This window comes from Micromys minutus (genome assembly GCF_963924665.1).
Source record: "Micromys minutus genome assembly, chromosome: 6".
In the NCBI taxonomy this organism is placed as follows: Eukaryota; Metazoa; Chordata; class Mammalia; order Rodentia; family Muridae; genus Micromys; species Micromys minutus.
In genome coordinates, this window is record NC_137975.1 from 73,289,377 (window position 1) to 73,309,137 (window position 19,761).

The 19,761-nt window shown below is 39.6% G+C and overlaps 1 protein-coding gene across 1 annotated transcript; it reads left to right on the plus strand.

Annotated features, from left to right (window-relative positions):
- Nucleotides 1-4,568: 4,568 nt before the first annotated feature.
- On the plus strand, nucleotides 4,569-5,474 carry LOC308422062 (vomeronasal type-1 receptor 3-like; the record flags this gene model as incomplete). Its single annotated transcript, XM_080918527.1, has 1 exon — nucleotides 4,569-5,474. The coding sequence occupies one exon, from the start codon at nucleotides 4,569-4,571 to the stop codon at nucleotides 5,472-5,474; it is 906 nt and encodes a 301-aa protein (XP_080774653.1).
- Nucleotides 5,475-19,761: the final 14,287 nt, after the last annotated feature.

Here is a 19,761-nt window from a genome sequence, read left to right on the forward strand (position 1 = left end):
CTCTTTTGCTTTCCTCTTGCCATCTTGTTGTCAGAGATATTTTCTTGCCTTTCCCTTGTACCTGGTCTGTGTCCTTGGATCTCCACTAGTCCAGATGGCGGATGGGCTGAGCCCTGTTCTTGGCCCCAACGCCGCATTGTGGGAACAGACGTCCAAATACTGGGTTCCTGGTCCCTGGGTCAGGCAGGGCAGGGGCATGTTTTCCGTGTGCCCTCAGCAGAGATCTCTCTGCCCCCTGGCTATTTGGATCGCCTTCTCACCAGCTTTATCTCTGGGAACTCCTTGTCCAGGTGACAGATGCAGGTTCCCTTCTGATTCATGCTTTGGAGTTTAGTGAAAGGTAAGAGAGGACTAGAGACAAAGAGTCTGGCTGCTGTTCCTGTGTTAACTGTGTATCCTTGTGTTAATTAAACTCAATACTATTTTTTCAAAGATAATCTCTATAGTTTCATAAACAATTAAATTTTAATTAAGTCTGAAATAGCCCCTAAAACAAACCTATGTGGTAATTGTGGAGGGAGAAAGAGTTTTACCTCAGGGACTAAGTTTCTGCACAGGCCTTCTTTCTCCTCCACATTGAAAACAAGAACTCTACAAACCCAGAAAGTTCAAATACAGCCCTGCAGGGCTCACCCGGTCTGAGGACTGACCTAGTTTCTGTTCTGTGGCAGCTGCTGCATTGAGCACACCTGACCACCCTTTGATGTTCCTCCTCAGGACTGTAACATTATCCTCAAATGCACATTGGCTGGTTTTTCTCTGTGAGGCTGATCTCCAAAGGTATGTACCACAGGTGGAAAGATGGCTGAGAACCAGGCTTCCCCACTTAGGTGTGGTGCCTTTGGGGAGCTCAGGTAGGGAGGAGAGGTCTTTTCATGTGTTCCCCCGTTTTTATTTTTGGGAGAATAAGAATGGCACAAATGCTTCTCTGGTTTCTAGGGGGAAACAAATCAAAACCATCTCTCTTCTCTCAGCCTCTGATCTCACGTGTACCATGACGACAGGATGATCACTGTCCACAGCATCTTCACTGTGTGTCTGTGTCTTACATAGGGACAAATTTTGCCTTTACACATTAGGTTCTTAATTCTTTAAATTTCCCACTCTCTCCATCCTTTCCTTTCTTTTTCTCCCCTCTCCTTTTTTTTCCCTCTGTATGTGTTTATGTTTTTCTGCATGCATTCTAATCAGATATACGAAACAAGCATCACAGTCAGCATCACCATTATATACTAGGTTGATGGAAACAATCCTATTATCTATCAGTATTGAAAAGTTTAGTTCTCCTTTTTGGGGCAGGTTATAAGATAATATAACCTATTGTAATCAGACTTTGTCTGATGAAGCATCAGTCACTGGTGCCCTTTTCATTTCAGAAAGCTGCGTGTGAAATGGACACAGTTGGCTGCCTGAGTTGATGCACAGTCCACTGTAAAGCTCGACCTTTTAAGTAGTTTCCAGTAATGATGCGAAAGCTACTTAGGAAGGGCATTTCCTTCATCCCCTGCTTGCTGCTGTTCACACTGATCAGTCAAAAATAGTTAAATTATTGTAATAGGTGTTTCAAAGCTTACCACAAATCTGATTTGGGTCTTTGGGCTTTGGATACTATTAAGGCAGAGATCCCTGGAAGAGGGGAAACCCTAGACCTAAGTCAGAAAAACATATAATATTAGTTAATGGCATAAGGGTTTTGAAGAATATTTTGAACGTTCATTATTTTAAAATGGATTCTAGGTCTCTCAATAAATTTTTAATTAACTTATTTAAATTTATTAATTATAGTTCTTATTCATACACTTGGTGCTTTATTTCACTTTGGCTGTGAATCTGAAATCAGAACATGGTCTGTTAAATACATGGGCGCAGACTGTCATCTTTCATTTTGCAGCACAGCAAACCGAGGCTGAAAGGCAGCACCTGATGAACCGACTCATTAGCCTGCATCATCCCAGACTCTGGGGCAGGCAGTGTTCACACAGTTTCTGCCAGTAATTTTGAAAGCCAAGAAAAAAAAGAAAAACAAGAAGAAAATTAAAACAAACAAACAAACAAAAAAATCCAAAGACAGGCACAGTGACTCACACCTATAACCTCAAACCTCTGCTCTAGAAGTAGAAGTTGGAGAATCAGGGTTTTAAAGCCCTATCAATTGCAAAGAGTATTTGAGGCCAGGCATGAGACCCTGTTCCACAACAAACCAAAAAGAAACACAGAAAAGGCAAAGATGACTGATAGGAAGGAGAGAAGGGAAGAGGGTATAAAGCATTCCGAGTTCACACAGCACAGGCCAGTCCTGATTGTTTTGGTTCTGGGTGAAGTTAATCTTCATTGTCAGCTTGACTGACTTAGAATCATGGAAGAGACACATCTCTGGGTGCTTCAGTGAGTTTCCAGTGGGTTTCAACTCAGGAGGGAGGACCTGCCTCAGTGTGGAAGGACCTGCCTGGATGTGGGTATCAATAGAATAAACAGGAAAAAGGAACAGAGCATCGCTCTCGTTCTTTCTGTTTTCTGTCTGCTGATGAATGTGTCCAATCACCCACTCTCCAACTGCCTCACTCCCTGCTGAGCTGGACTAACTTCAAGCTGGGAGCCAAAATGAGCCCTTTCTCCTTTCTTCTCCTTTATCAGCATTTTTGCTCAGCAATGAGAACTAGTCATGCACCTGCGCCGTTTGATATACATCCTACAGGTGAGAACTGAGGTTGGTGTTTAACTGTGAGAGTTTGCAATCCTGTCCATGCCTAGATATGTGCAAACTGACACAGAACCCTGAAGGCTGAGGTCTGGGGAAGGACAAAAGCTGTCAGTAGAGGGAAGTCAGCAATCTCCCACAGGTAGTCATGGAAAAGTAAGACCTAGGGTCTCTAGGTTTTACACACAGCAGACAGTGGGCCTTCAGGATAACAGGGCACCTTTTGTTGAGAGCTGAAAAAGAGGAGCCTAGAGAGTTACAAGAAAGATAAAGCAGTAGTGAGAGTGGTTTCCCTAGATGACCAGCCTTACCCAAGTCACTGCCAGTAATTACTATAATTTGATCAGTAAACAACGTGTTCAAATATCTTCATTGCACAAATGTATTATCATTGCATATTAATTAAAAATTTGGAAGAAATACTATTACTTACAAAAAGAAAGAAGAGAGAAAAATCAAGTGGGACTGACAGAATTTGTAGTACCCTTATTGTATTAACAGGTCAAGAGAACAGCCACAGGTAAATCTAGCTGCCATGACAATGGGGAGTATGGTGACATGGCAGCTGCAGTACCATCACTGGTATGAGGGATGACATTGTCCCTGTCTTAGCGACCCTATGCAGTGAGTAGTCATTACTGGAGATCCGAACTCACAAACTGCATTTACTCTATGGCATCACATAACACCTGGGAAGACTTCCTTCTCTTCTTGATCATCAGCAGCTCCCCCAGATTTATATCATGTTCTCCCAGAGGCCCTTAGGTCACTCCATGGAAGGCAGCCCCCTCCTGAACCTTCTTGACAGCATTCTACAGGTGTTCCAGTCGTGCTGCATTCAATGTACCTGATTTGTTCAGATCACAAGCTCACCCCCGGTGTCTTTAGTTAAATATTATCAGCTGTACCAAGAGTGAAGCATTGTGTAGGTATGTTTGGTATTAAGGTATAAGATAACCCTCTGAAAAGACTAGTTTGAGTTTAAAGGAAAATCTCTGGAGTACAAATACATATATGAATCACATATATTGTAACTAGAGACATCACATCAAACATATCTTTGCAATATTCATTTAAAAAGAAAAAAATTCAGTAATAAAACAAAAGGCACTGCAGAAGAAAGGCTTTGCTCTGAAAGATACCAAGGTTGATGAAATATCATAGGATTGTTTTGACTTTCACTGACTTTTGTGTTGGTTTTCAGGTGTTTCGGGGTCTTCTTGGAGTGGGATTCAGACAATATCTTATTGTGTGATCATGGCCAACCTGAAACACTATGTAGCCCAGGCAGGTAGTGAATCCACAGTAATGTTCCTGTCTCACCCTTCTTCAAGTTCTGGCCTTACAGATGTTAAACAATATTCTTGACATATTTTCAAAAAATTAAATATATCTATCCTAAGTGTGCAAGAGGTAAAGAGGCTAAGAAAGTTGCAGGCTTTTGAAATTGACTGGTAAAAATGCTAATAAATTTAAATAGAAAATACAAGGAGACATTCAGTTTGGCAAACTTTTGAGTTTATTCTGACACATGCTAAGACGTAAAATACATAGAAAATAATCAACATTTGAACACAGAATTTAGTTTTGCTAATATGGAAGTCAGGGGAATAAATCTGTTCTTTAATTTCAAATCATTTTTTTTATCTTTTCCCACAGATACCGCAGCTAAAGTACAAGACATTCCATAAAGTCAAGAAAAAAAAAGTAGACTGCTTTAGAAAGAAAAGAAACTCTATTCCTCTACACACATCAGGGCTGTCTTTCTTATACCAGAAATGATCTATGATGTAAGTCGTATTTTACAGACACATAGCAAATCAGTTACCTTCCTCAAACTTTACTTGTAAGATCCCAAACCCCCCCCCCCATGAAGTTAAAAATAGTTTTGAATGTTAGTGAAACCAGTGTATTCCTTCTTCTAACTGGACTTGGAATTGTGGCAAATGTTTTTGGTTTTGTGAATTACACATGCACTTTTATGCTTTATGGGAAGAAGTCTATACACCTTATTCTCATCTACTTGGCCTTCACAAATATTATAGTGATTTTTTCCAAGGTATTGCCAAAAACATTCGCTGCTTTAGGGTTGACACATTTCTTAGGTGATGTAGGCTGTCACATCATTGCTTATCTAGAAAGGATGGCCCGGGGCCTATCCATCTGCACCAGCAGTCTCCTCACTGTGGTCCAGGCTGTCGTCATGAGCCCCAGAGCTTCCTGGCTGGGGAGGCTGAGACTAAGGTCTGCATGGCATGTGACTCTCTCTCTGTTTTCCTTTTGGATTCTAAATTCGTTGATCAGCATGAACCTCCTTCTTTCCATCAGAGACACAGCTATAGACACCTTACAACCGAGTATGAATAGAGAATATTGCTATTTCAAAAATGCAAGACAGAAAAGAAACAAATTTTTTCTCACCCTCATGGTCCTGAGAGATGCAGTGTTCCAGGGTGCCATGGGAGGGGCCAGTGGCTACATGGTGTTTCTTCTCCACAAGCACCACCAGCAGGTCCTCTACCTTCAGAACTCCAAGCTTCTCTACAGAACTCCCCCTGAGCTGAGAGCTGCTCAAAGCGTCCTCCTTCTGATGCTCTGTTTTGTTTTCTTTTATTGGACAGATTGTGTTGTTTCTTTGTATTTATCTTCCTCTTTTAAGAATGACTCCTTAACAACACATTTTCAAGACTATCTGACCATCGGTTATGCAGTTCTCAGTCCATTTATGTTGAGACACAGGAATGGACATCTGGATGAATGTTGTCATGCTTATTAATGTTTAATAGCCACGTTGCTTTGATCTTTTCTGAGAAGAAAGTTTGAAATGGGCTATTAGTATTTTCTAGGCCGTTACATACATATGATTTTTAGTCAAGTAAAAAATATGTTAAGCAGGTGAAGAGAGGTTCACACAGTACAGCTGGTGGTGAACACCATTCATCTGAAACAAAGATCCTGGGAATCTAGAGAGACCCTGGGATCTTCTCTGTTCATACTGAATGCATGGACCTCTTCCCAGGCCAGCCTTCTCCACTGAGCTTCAGATGGTGAAGATCAGCAAAGTAATGTGTCTCCATGTGCACAATTAATAAAGTGAATCCCTTTGACTCAGACCATTTCTATGAGCTAATCCTTCACACATTAACTGATGAGATGCAATAAAAAGTAGTTCTATATCATCCCAAGCACATTCCTTAAATAACAAACAAGATATGCATTTTTTCGCTACTTGAAAATATTTAAGGGCTGAGGGTGTACTTCAGTGTCACTGTGACTTCCTCTATGGACAAGGCCCAAGTCAATTTTCAGAAACAAAACTAAGAGAATAAAAATAAAGCATATCCCCAAGTCTCCACATTTACAACAAAATTTTGTGGCATTTAGGATTGCTGAAGTAGTTCATCAGGAAGACACCACCAAGCCTGAAAACCTGAGCTTGATTCTAAAGACCCACATGGTACAATACGACTGACCCTTTTAACCTAACTCTAAATTCTACATGTGTGCCATGGCACGTGCATGCCAATTTCCACAATTAAGTGTGATTTAAAAGACCTTACAGATTCTCGTATGGTATTTATAAAGTAATGAATGAGCTCAAAGTGAATTGATATGGAATGATACTGAAGTGCATTTCAATTTAATAAAATGCAAAGGTAATAGAATGTAGTAACGTTATCAATTGAATATTCTCTCCATTTGCAAGAATTAAAAAAAAATGTAAGAATTATGCTGGCAGAGCAGAGCCTAGCCCATCTGCCACCCGGAACGGTGGCTCATAGAGGCTGAGCAACTGGTGGCTGGGAGACCTGAGCTGCCGGGGAGCAGAGAGATCTCTGCGGATGCACACGGAAAGTGCACACCCTACCTTGCCCTGCCCTGCTTTGCCCAATCCAGCAATTGGGAACAGAAAATTAGAACTTCTGTTTCCACCCGGAGGCGACTTAAGGATGCAGAGCGGAACATGGCTCATCTCCCACCCGGAATGGCGGCTCATAGAGGCTGAGCAACCGGTGGGTGGGAGACCTGGGGTGCCGAAGAGCAGAGAGATCTCTGCGGAGTACACATGGAAAGTGCACCCCCTGCCTTGCCCTGCCCTGCCATGCCTGATCCAGCAACCAGAAACCGAACATTGGAACTTCTGCTAACACCCAACGACTCTGAGGCATAAAACAGGGCGAGGCCCACCTGGACCAGTGGAGAACCAGGGACACAGACCAGATACAAGGGAAAGGCAAGAACATATCACTGACAACAAAATGGCAAGAGGAAAGGAAAAGAGTATATCCCAAGGAAACCAAGACAATCTAGCAACACCAGAACCCAGCTCTCCCATAACAGCAAACATCAGAATTCCAAACACTCCAGAAAAAGAAGACACAGACCTGAAATCATACCTCAAGATGCTGATAGAGATACTTAAACAAGAAAGGGAGGAAAAGCAAAAAGATTCAGAAGCTTTTAAAGAAGAAACAAGAAAAACACTCAAAGAACACAAAGAACTAGAGGAAAACAGAACCAAAGAAATAAAGGAATGGAAGAGGGAAATTAAAACAGAAATTGACACAATAAAGAAAACGCTAAAAGAGATAACCCTAGAGTCAGAACACCAAAAAAAAAAAAAAAAAAAAAAAATCGGGAGTCACAGAAGCAAGCATTTCCAATAGATTACAAGAGATAGAAGAGAGAATCTCGGGGACAAAAAACAACATTGCAAACATAGACAAAACAGCCAGAGAAGATGCAAAAAACAAAAAGCTCCTAACCCAAAATGTCCAGGAAATCCAAGACACAATGAGAAGACCGAACCTAAGGATAATAGGAATAAAAGAGGGAGAAGAGTATCAACTAAGAGGCACAGTAAATATCTTCAACAAAATCATAGAAGAAAACTTTCCTACCCTCAAGAATGAGATGACCACGAGCATAAAAGAATCCTTCAGAACTCCAAATAGGTTGGACAAGAAAAGAAATACCTCCCGACACATAATAGTAAAAACATCAAGTGCCCAAAGTAAAGAAAGAATACTAAAAGCAGTAAGGGGAAAAGGTCAGGTAACATATAAAGGCAGACCAATCAGACTCACACCCGATTTCTCAACAGAGACTATGAAAGCTAGAAGAGCCTGGACAGACATCATGCACTCCTTAAGAGAGCACAAGTGCCAGCCCAAGCTGCTATACCCAGCAAAACTATCAATCACCATCGATGGAGAGACGAAGATATTTTAAGACAAATCAAAATTCACACAATATCTGACCACAAACCCAGCACTACAATGAATTATAGGTGGAAAACCCAATACAATGAGGGAAAATACAGCCTAGTAAAAACAAGAAAACTCCTAAACAAAAAAAACTAAAAGAAAAAAAAAAACACAGACACAACTCAACCCAAAAAAGCAATAATGGCAGGAAACAGAAACAACTATTCCTTGATATCTATTAACATAAATGGTCTCAACTCCCCAATAACGAGACATAGGCTATCAAACTGGATACATAAACAAAAGCCAGCCTTTTGCTGCATACAGGAAACTCATCTCAGAGACAGAGACAGACACTATCTCAGAGTAAAAGGGTGGGAAAAAAACTTCCAAGCAAACAGCTCCAAGAAGCAAGCTGGAGTGGCTATTCTAATATTGAATAAAGAAAATTTCCAACCAAAAGTTATCAAAAAAGATAAGGAAGGACACTTTTTACTCATTACTGGGAAAATCTGTCAGGAGGAACTCTCAATCCTTAACATATATGCTCCAAATAAAAAATCACCCACATTCATGAAAGAAATCCTAGTAAAGCTCAAAATATACATTTCACCCCACACAATAATAGTGGGAGACTTTAATACCCCGCTCTCACCAATGGACAGATCAGGGAAACAGAAACTGAACAAGGACACTGCAAAACTAGCAGAGATTTTGAACCAACTAGAATTAATAGATATATACAGAACATACGATCCTAAAGTAAAAGAATACACCTTCTTCTCACCACCCCATGGCACCTTCTCGAAAATTGACCACATAATTGGACACAGAACGAGCCTCCATCGATATAAGAAGATTGAAATACTCCCATGCATCCTCTCAGATCACCATGGTCTACGGCTGGTCTTTAACAACAACAAAGACAACAAAAAGCCCACATAAATATGGAAACTAAACAACGCTCTTTTAAAGGATAGCAGGGTCAGTTAAGAAATAAAGAAAAAATTAAGGATTTTCTAGAACTCAACGGAAACGAAAACACAACATACCCAAACCTATGGGATGCAATGAAAGCAGTATTGAGAGGAAAACTCATAGCCCTAAGTGCTTCCAAAGAGAAATTGGAGAGAGCTCACACCAGCAACCTGACAGCACAGCTAAAAGCCCTAGAACATAAGGAAGCAGATATACCCAAAAAGAGCAAAAAAGTAGCATGAAATAATCAAAATTAGGACAGAAATAGACCAAATAGGAACAAAAAGAACCATTGAAAAAATCAACAAAACAAAGAGCTGGTTCTTTGAGAAAATCAACAAGATTGATAAACCCCTAGCCAGACTAACTAGAGGGCAAAGAGAGAGTATCCAAATTTAAAAAATCAGAAAGGAAAGTGGCGACATAACAACTGAAACTGAGGAAATTCAAGAAATCATCAGATCCTACTACAAAAACTTATACTCCACAAAATTGGAAAATCTGGAGGAAGTGGACGAATTCTTAGACAGATACAAGTTCCCAAAGTTAAACCAGGACCAAGTAAACCATCTAAATAACACCTAAAGAAATAGAAGAAGTCATCAAAAGCCTCCCAACCAAAAAAAGCCCAGGTCCAAACGGGTTCAGTGCAGAATTTTATCAGATATTTATTGAGGATATAACATCAATACTCGCCAAACTATTCCAAAAGATAGAATCAGATGTAATATTACCCAACTCATTTTTTGAGGCTACAATAACCCTTGCTCTTATACCACACAAAGACCCTACAAGGAAAGAGAACTTCAGACCAATCTCACTTATGAACATTGATGTAAAAATACTGAACAAAATCCTTGCAAACCGTATCCAAGAACACATCAAAACGATCATTCATCATGACCAAGTAGACTTCATCCCTGGGATGCAGGGATGGTTTAACATAAGGAAATCCATCAAAGTAATCCACCATATAAACAAACTCAAAGACCAAAATCACATGGTCATCTCACTAGATGCTGAGAAAGCATTCGACAAAATCCAACACCCCTTCATGTTAAAAGTCCTGGAAAGAACAGGAATCCAAGGCCCATACTTAAACATAATAAAAGCAATATACAGCAAACCAACAGCCAACATCAAACTTAATGGCGAGAGAAGCAATCCCACTAAAATCAAGGACTCTACAAGGCTGCCCACTCTCCCCCTACCTATTCAAGATAGTACTGGAAGTCCTGGCTGGAGCAATTAGACAGCAAAAGGAGATCAAGGGGATACAAATCAGAAAGGAAGAGATAAAAACATCACTCTTTGCCGATGACATGATAGTGTACTTGAGTGACCCCAAAAATTCCACCAGAGAACTCCTACAGCTGATAAACAAGTTCAGCAAAGTGGCTGGATACAAAATTAACTCAAACAAATCAGTAGCCTTCTTATACTCAAAGGACAAACATGTGGAGAAAGAAATTAGGGAAAAGGTACCCTTCACAATCGTCACAAAAACTATAAAATACCTTGGTGTGACTCTAACTAAGGAAGTGAAGGACCTGTATGACAAGAACTTCAAACCTCTAAAGAAAGAAATTGAGGAGGATCTCAAAAAATGGAAAGATCTCCCAGGTTCATGGATTGGAAAAATCAACATCTTAAAAATGGCCATCCTACCAAAAGCAATCTACAAATTCAATGCAATCCCCATCAAAATTCCAACCCAGTTCTTCATAAAATTGGAAAGATCAATGTGCAATTTCATATGGAATAACAAAAGACCTAGAATAGCGAAATCCATCCTCAACAACAAAAAAACATCTGCGGGAATCACTATCCCTGACCTCAAGCTATATTACAAGGCAATTGTGCTGAAAACTGCATGGTACTGGTACAGAAATAGGCATGTGGATCAATGGAATAGAATAGAAGATCCAGAAATGAGCCCTCATGTATATGGTCACCTGATTTTTGACAAAGGAGCAGTAAACATTCAGTGGAAAGAGGACAGCCTATTTAACAATTGGTGCTGGTCCAACTGGCACTCAGCATGCAAAAGAATGAAAATAGACCCTTTCTTATCTCCTTGTACAAAGCTCAAGTGTAAGTGGATCAAAGATCTCCACATTAATCCAGATACACTGAAACTATTAGATGAGAAAGTAGGGAAAACCTTAGAACACATAGGCACAAGAGAAAATTTCCTGAACAAAATACACCAATGGCTCAAGCTCTAAGGTCAAAGATTAACAAATGGGACTTAATGAGATTGAAAAGTTTCTGTAAGGCTAAGGACATCGTCAAGAAAACAAAACGGCAACCAACAGAATGGGAAAAGATCTTTACCAACACCACATCAGATAGAGGCCTAATATCCAAGGTGTACAAGGAACTTAAAAAGCTAGACACCACAGAATCAAACAACCCTATTAAAAAATGGGGTACAGAGCTAAACAAAATGTTTTCAGTTGAGGAACACCGAATGGCCGAGAAACATCTGAGGAAGTGCTCCACATCCTTAGCCATCAGGGAAATGCAAATCAAAACAACCCTGAGATTCCACCTCACACCAGTCAGATTGGCCAAGATCCAAACCTCAGATGACAGCAGATGCTTGCCAGGCTGTGGAGAAAGAGGAACACTTCTCCACTGTTGGTGGGGATGCAAGCTAATACAACCACTCTGGAAATCTGTCTGGCGATACCTCAGATAATTGGATATAGCACTACCTGAAGACCCAGCTATTCCACTTCTGGGCATATACCCCAGAGACACTTTAATACACAACAAAGATATATGCACCACAATGTTCATAGCATCTCTATTTATAATAGCCAGAAGCTGGAAGGAACCCAGATGTCCCTTAGAAGATGAATGGATACAAAAATTGTGGTACATATACACAATGGAATACTACTCAGCCACCAGAAACAATGACTTAACCAAATTCTTAAGAAAATGGCTGCATCTAGAGAAGATCATCCTGAGTGAGATAACCCAGTCACAAAAGAACAGACACAATATGCAGTCACTGATAGTGGGATGCTAACCCCAGAGGCTTGCACTCCCCCAGAAACAACTCACAGACTGTATGAAGTCCAAGAAATAAAGAAAACAAAACAAAAGAAAAAAAAATTACAAAACAAGAAAACTTTGACTATTTACATGTTACATTTTGTTTTACATGTACTTTAGCTCATTGTAACTATTAAGTTTTCAACGCATACATTCAAACCCTGAAAAAAATCAAGTACTGACTAAAAAATATATTCATATAGTTTTATATAAAATTATGTTAAAATCTGAAAAAAGTACTGACAAAAAATGTATAATTTTAAGAAAAAAATGTTTAAAATCTGTACATTTATCTTTGTGTTGTAAAATGAAGTTGTTTAAAAAAAAGAATTATGCTTGAAAGAAACTAGGTAAAGAGAAGTTTAATAACTATTTCTTTTTATCTCTCTCACTTTATTTTTTTTAATAAATAAACAAGGGAGCTGAAGAGATGGGTGAGAAGTAAACAGCACATACTGTTCCTGCACAGGGTCCATGTTTGGTTCCTGGTACTTCAGTGGTTCTCAGTGGCTTATAATTTCAGGTCCAGGGCATATGACAACTCTGAATTTTTTGGGTACATGGACTCATGTATACACACACACACACACACACACACACACACACACACACACACACACACACACACACAAACACACACACATAACTAAAAGTAAAAATAAACATTTTAACTATTGAACGTTTTTTTTTTTCCTTTTTGCTTTTGAGACATGGTGTTATGTAACCTATATTGTTCTCAAACACTTAAGGCATAAATATTTAAGGTGTAAATATTTAAGGCAGAGGCTGGCCTTAAATTCATGTTTTTGGCCCCCTACTTTCCAATTGCTGTGATTAGAGGTATTTGTCACTATACCTGGCTCAAGTGTATTTTGATGATTGTGTTGAAGATCTGAGAGATGCAGGAATGGTACTGTCAGTGTTCCTATTGACAACAGTAGGTCAAACTAGAAAAAGATGGGGAAGAACCAGGGTAGGTCTATCAGGAGAGGGAATTCCTCTGTTCTGTTCAGGAGGTATCTGGAGAGGATCATGAAGGGTTTCTGGATTACTATAAACATTTGGGCGTCGTTTTGTAGATATGTGCTATTTCTAAGGGTCACTGACTACATTTAAGACAATTGTAGTCTTGTTTAAGATCCAACAATTTCACTAGAATAAGCCATGCAAAAAAAATGAAATCAGAATGTTAGAGGCACTTGCATTTTTATATTTAGTTCCAAAAGCTTTTATTATTCACATGGATTCAGCCCAGGTGTCTGTCAGTAGTCAAGGCAAAGATAAGTTGAATGGTAAAGTGTAAGAAAGAGAAGAAAGTGAGGAGAAAGTAGAAACAAAGAAAGAGCAAAAGAAAGGAGGTAGAATAGGATATTTACTGAGTACTTGCATTCCTAGGTATATAAGTTATTCTAGTTAATATTCAAAACAAGTCTTTTCTTAGATAATGCTAAAAATTCAGATGGAGAAATACTAAGAGATTGAACATCCAGGAAAAGAAAATTTTCATTTGAAACCCAGACTTTTCTAATTTCTGAACTCTAAATCTTCTTGATATCCTTATCTATACATATTCTAATGATGATGAGGAGCATGGAATGCCAGCAAGGAGTGAAAATTTTTGCAGGCAAATGTAAGAATGAAAAAGGCAGTCTCTAATTAACCATTAGGACAGTTTCACTATGCCAAACAAAAAAATACTTTGTTTCATTCAGCACCTCATCACTGAGGACATAATCAATGTCTTTCAAATATATAGATTATAATGTACTATTTTTTTCAAGTATAATCAAGTACCAAAATATAGGAATCTGAAACTGAACTACTTACATACAAATTCTGGATTTCTGAATTATTAGCATTGTGCTCTCTGGGTAATTATTTAATACCTTCTGCCTCCTATGCATGTTAAAAAATGATAATGTGTAGGTAGATGTTAAGGTGATACATGATTGACAATAGAGATAGAGAGTGATGTGGGGACAAAGTCTTGGTAAGGGAAAGGCAAGGAGAAGCAGGAGATTCAAGATGGAGGCAGCAGAAAAGGATGGTTCTGATCAAGGTAAACTAGATCAGTTTTGTCTTGTCCTGATGTGTAGTTTATATCTTTATTAATTTGACATGAATTTGACTGTATTGTGGGTTGACAATTTAACAAATAAATCTGTTTGATAAGTTATTGATTGTTGAGTAGTGTTTTTACCAAGCTGTAGAGGAAAATGTGTGAAAGCAATGGCTGAGAGTCATTTGGAGCATGTAGTTCCAGCTCTGAGACCCATGGGATGTGACATGTTAAGCCCATGGAAGAAGAAGTATCAGTGCTAGGGTTGGTAACTAACCGCCTAGAGGATAGTGAGGGACCAGGTGCTCGGTTCCACACTGGGGCAGCTTCCTCACTGAGATCACTGGCCTCCCTAATATTCCACACTAATGTGGAAACACCTTATACACTGCATCCTCTTTAAGGCTTCTACTTATATATTATAGAAACATCAATGTGTTCCTTTAGGATCTGGGGATATGGCAGAGTCTATAGAAGTTTTGTTGTATTAACATGAGAACACAAGTTCTGAAGCCCAGCACCCAAATGACAGCTGATCAAGAAAGTGCAGGGTTTTAACCTAAATGTGTGTAGAAAGGAGATTTGTGTAAAGAGAGGTGGGTCTTTAGAGATCACTGTCCAGGTAGCTTAGCAGAATCAGTTGTCATTATTATCAGAAAGAGGCCTCAATTGAAAAAATTAACACTATTGAAGGAGATAGTAATGCTGTCTCTGGGCTCTAACACACACACACACACACACACACACACACACACACCCCTCTGAATTATTAACTGCACACACATACACACATACATGTAAACCCCATTGATATACACAAATCAAATACATTGCTTTGAAAGAGAAAACTATTCCATTTGCTTTACATGTTGCAAAACAACAAAAAGAAAAAAAAAATGTCTTAACCTTAACTGACTCTGTCCTTCAGAATTTCGCATCAACTTTTGAACCAAAATTATTTTTGAATTACCTTCATCCTCAGCCTCTGCCTCAAATATAACACTGCTGCATCCTGTGCCATGGGACTATGCATATAATAGGCTCTTCTCAAAAACCTTACACTAAGCACAAAGGAAAATTGACAGCCACTTGGGAGAGACACTTGGGCTGGACTTTCTTTATAACATTTAAAATCTGAATAGCCTGAAACAGTAAACCTAGCTTGGATAACACATTTGGTAAATGAATTCTAAGCTTCCACCAATCTAGTTAATGATATGAATTACCATTTAAGGAACTCACAATGATTTAATTTTACTTGTTATATATCTTTATAAATGATTTGATGATTTGGTGAGGTTTTATGTATACTTCTCTGTTCATGGATCCAGCAATATTAGAATTTGTAATAACATCATAGAGCTTGTTTTCTTAACAAGACTGCATCCGGACTGAGAGAATTACAAGTCTGATGTCTATTTGTACATGTGTAAATCAGGGCTGCCATTTTCATATTTTAATAATCTTATACATGCTCCTCACCTCCAGCCTGTAACAATAAATTTAGTCTGTGTGACTCTAATGAAGTCAAGGTTTTTAATAGCAAGCAATGTGGGAGTGTGTCACACAAACACTGAATGCTTAAGAAGTACCATGGACTTTAGAAGTATACAGTTCAATATGCCAAGAAGATGCATCAGTTGGTAAAATACATGATAACCTGTGTTCCATTCCCAGAGCCCACACATCATTGTGGTGTGCTATCATTCTTTTACTTCCAGTAGTGTTGATAGAAAAGCAGGAAGATCTCCAAGGTTGACATCTGGTCTACACACACACACACACACACACACACACACACACATACCTGCAATACCAACATGACTCCTACCATTCACACATACAAACATGTTCCTAAAATCCTATTTGCTCAAACACACATGTACACACACACACACTCACACACACACACACACACAGAGAGAGAGAGAGAGAGAGAGAGAGAGAGAGAGAGAGAGAGGGAGGGAGGGAGGGAGGGAGGGAGGGAGGGAGGGAGGGAGACAGAGAGGGAGAGGGAGAGAGGGAGGGAGGGAGGGAGGGAGACAGAGAGGGAGAGGGAGAGAGGGAGGGAGGAGAGAGAGAGAGAGAGAGAGAGAGAGAGAGAGAGAGGGAGAAGAGAGAGAGAGAGAGAGAGAGAGAGAGAGAGAGAGAGAGAGAGAGAGAGAGAGAGAGGGAGGGAGGGAGAGAGAGAGAGAGAGAGAGAGAGAGAGAGAGAGAGAGAGAGAGAGAGAGAGAGAGAAGCATAAAGTTAAGCATACACAAGTCTCTCTTTACAATCAGCCACTCAGGCTACAAACCCAACTCTGTCAATACCTGCATGTCTCATATCATTCGTGTTATTTGGCTGTCTCTTCATAAGGAGACAGTTACCTAAATCTAGCCATCTCAAGGGCAATGTCTCCATCCTGGTGGCAGAGTCAAACTGGGTTAATTGAACCCTTTCTTATCTTGTCCCTCTCAGATGTTTTTTGTTTATCTATTAATCAGTAAATTACAAAAGAATGTGAAGAGAGGAGTTGCATGTTGTCTAAGGTCTATAGTTGTAAAAGTATTGCCTATCCTGCCTTAATCATCATTGTGGACCCAGATGGAAAGGCTTCCAGGCTCCCATGTCCTGTCCCTGCCTGTTCCACATGATGGGCAGCTCTGGTATGGTTCACCACAAACTGCTGCAAACACTCCCTAAACCAGGTCTGGATGACAGCAGGGAAGGGATAAACTCTTTCTCTCTGGTCCTGCCTTCTTCCTTTTGCACAGTGACAGATGACTGAGACCCTCCTTTTTCCTACCTAGAGCCTCTCTGCCTCACATCTCCCCTGCCAAAGTCACAGGGAGCCTCAGTCCACAGCTACAAGACAGCACTCACCTGTGCAAGACTGGGGTGGGTGTCCACATAGCACAGCCAGACCTTGTTTATCCAGGCACAGTGAAGGTAAGTTGTCCAATGACATTTTACAAAATAATTACAAATAATTACATGGTGTCCAAAAGTGTAATTATTCTCCATCTTGTCTAAAGATATTTTCTTTAGAAATTGTATAATCTAAGTTTGTTTCCTATACTTTTGAGATGAATGGAAATGGATATGAAATTTAAGCAACGATTTTGCTAGCTTGCAACAGAAGGATGATTTTCTTCCATATCTAAATTCCTCTTTTGTCTCATAGACATTGAGTATGACAGTGCTCTGTCTCCCAAGGCCTGTGTGGGTGGAAGTATGTGTCCTTTCTGAGCACCTGGATGCTAACACAAATGAAGCATTAAGATATTGGGTATTTTGGTTATCTACTTATTTTGATGAGGGCCACGTGATTAGTCATTCTCTTGTTATGTTCTCATTTAGTTTTAAATGGCAAAAACTCCAAGGCCTGCCTCAGAGTTTTATGCAGGAAGCAGTGGGCAGAGATACCATGAGTAAGGAAACTTATATAGGAAGCGATGAACCTGGAGAGGTAGCTGAGAGCTGTGTCATGATCAGCAAATCAGGGCATACAGAAATACAGATGCTGGGTCTGGTGTAGATTTCTGAAACCTTAAAGCTTACTTCCAACAAGGCCTTGCCTCCTAATCCTTCCTCAACAGTCCACCATCTGGGAAATGTACAATCAAATATATGAACCTATGGGAAATGTACAATCAAATATATGAACCTATGGGATCATTCCCATTCAAACACTTCCATCAGGAGATAGTCAAGACATGTTTTAAATTTATGCTTAGGTTTTACAATCTTAAGGAAAAGGAGGAGATGTTGACTTGTGCAAATGACCACATTTGCAGTCTTGAGAATGGAGCCCTATGACTCAGAGTTGCTAATTGGTCTCTTATGAGGTCTGGGTGGAGCTAACTTGTGTGGGTTAGTAAACCTATTAGATCACTGTAGCTGCTAAATTAACTAAACTAGCTAGTTGTTTTCATTTATGCCTTTATTTATGCTCTAGAAAAGATGTTCAATAAAGCCAGCTTTTTGAAGCACATTCTTTATTTCCTGAATGTCTTAAAACAAAGCTTACTTTTGTCACAAAGAATTTACCAATATCATTTTCTAAAAATTAAAATAATTTTGAAGTTTATGTTAAAATAATAAATTTATAAGGTATTCCAATGTTGATGGCTGCAATTTGACAAGTAGTCCTGATTTCTTTTGATAGTTAATCATTAGGAAACATTGATTATTTAATTGAACTATATTTACTAATATTAACTCTCAAATCACACATTACACTGTAAGTATCCACAGTTCACCAAAGAATGATACCCCAGGGCTCAAATAGTATGTAAACACAGAGTTTTTTTTTATTCTGCAGAAGTCCATCATGCTGGGATCTCCCATTACCAAGATAGTGAGACAGCCAAGTGAGCTCAGAAGGCTTGATTTAAAACACAATGGAATTCCAGAATAGATGAGTTTTATCATACTAGATCTCTAGGTATTCTGGAAACATTACCTGGCCTGGAGGCTGGAAATTGTTGTTGAGGATTCCCAGGGTACTTGGCCTTATCTTACTCTATTTATAGTCATTCCAGAACCATAACCAGGACATGGCAGCTGGAGCCCGGGTGTTTGTTTTTGTTTTGTTTTTGTTTTTTCTTTGTTTTGTTTGTTTTTTCTATATGTAATTGAATTGCCTGGACTTGCATAGTTTCCTTAACTGCCATTTTGGAGCCTGTCATGGAGTCAGCCTCGCCTTTTCTTTTTCCCCTTTCAGTTTTAGGCCATCTTGAATCCTTAAGATATTTAATAAATTTATTCCTTAACAAAACTAACTAAAGTATTGATTTTGCAGGAACCACAGTCAATGCTAACATTAGTAGGATCTGTCTTGTAGTCTCTTTCTGACTAAGGCCATAGCTTCTTTAACCAACCCTGATTTGTCAACATTTGTCACCTACGGCTGCATAGGAGGAACAGCAAGTGTAGGCTTCTTCTGTAAGATTACTTCTGCCATGGATGATAGAGAATCCCACAGAGCCATGATGGACCTTTCTCTCTCCTATACATTTGCATCTACCACCATTTGTAGGGCCTTGTGATTTTTATCTTGGGTTAGTAGGGCTGAGGCCTCTACACTAGCAGATACAGCCCACCCTACACTAAGGAGAGAAATTAGTAACACAGCAGAGATGGCCACCCCTTTTACCCAATTCTTTGGAGGTGGTAGCTTGTTGATGACATTACAGCAAAATCCAATGTACATTCCTGTTCCAGAGAAATAAGTCACTGATGGTACAAGCTGAACTAGAACAGAAAAATCCTCAGTCATACTCACAACCAAGCCATAAATGCCTAGAGTAAGCCTGAGGCTCAAGCTCACCAAGCATTCTCTGGGGGCAGCATGTATCCTGCAACAGTAGAGGTTACAGAGCAGTTACAGAGGTGGGAATAGGCTGTAGGTAGTTTACCAACATTTCTGTGCTAAGTCCAGAGAGAAAGGATTTACGAATCAGCAGTCCAATAGTCTTCTTGCCAGCCACTAGATATTTGATGACAAAGATGTTGCATCGCCCCCTGGGGGTAACCAGCTATTAAGGGTGATAGTGGCTTCTGCAGCAAAGCACAAGTAACAAGCAAGCAGGATCAATGATACTACTGGAGTTACAGTTTCAGTGGATTGAGAGGGTGTGGGGTGACCTTCCATAGCTCTTGTGCAGTTCGATTTAAAGTCTTTAAACTACTGGATCATTTCTCTCCTGGCAGGCCTAACATGGAAGTGGTGTAATTCATGTGCTGATTCTGTTCACCTTAGCAGCCA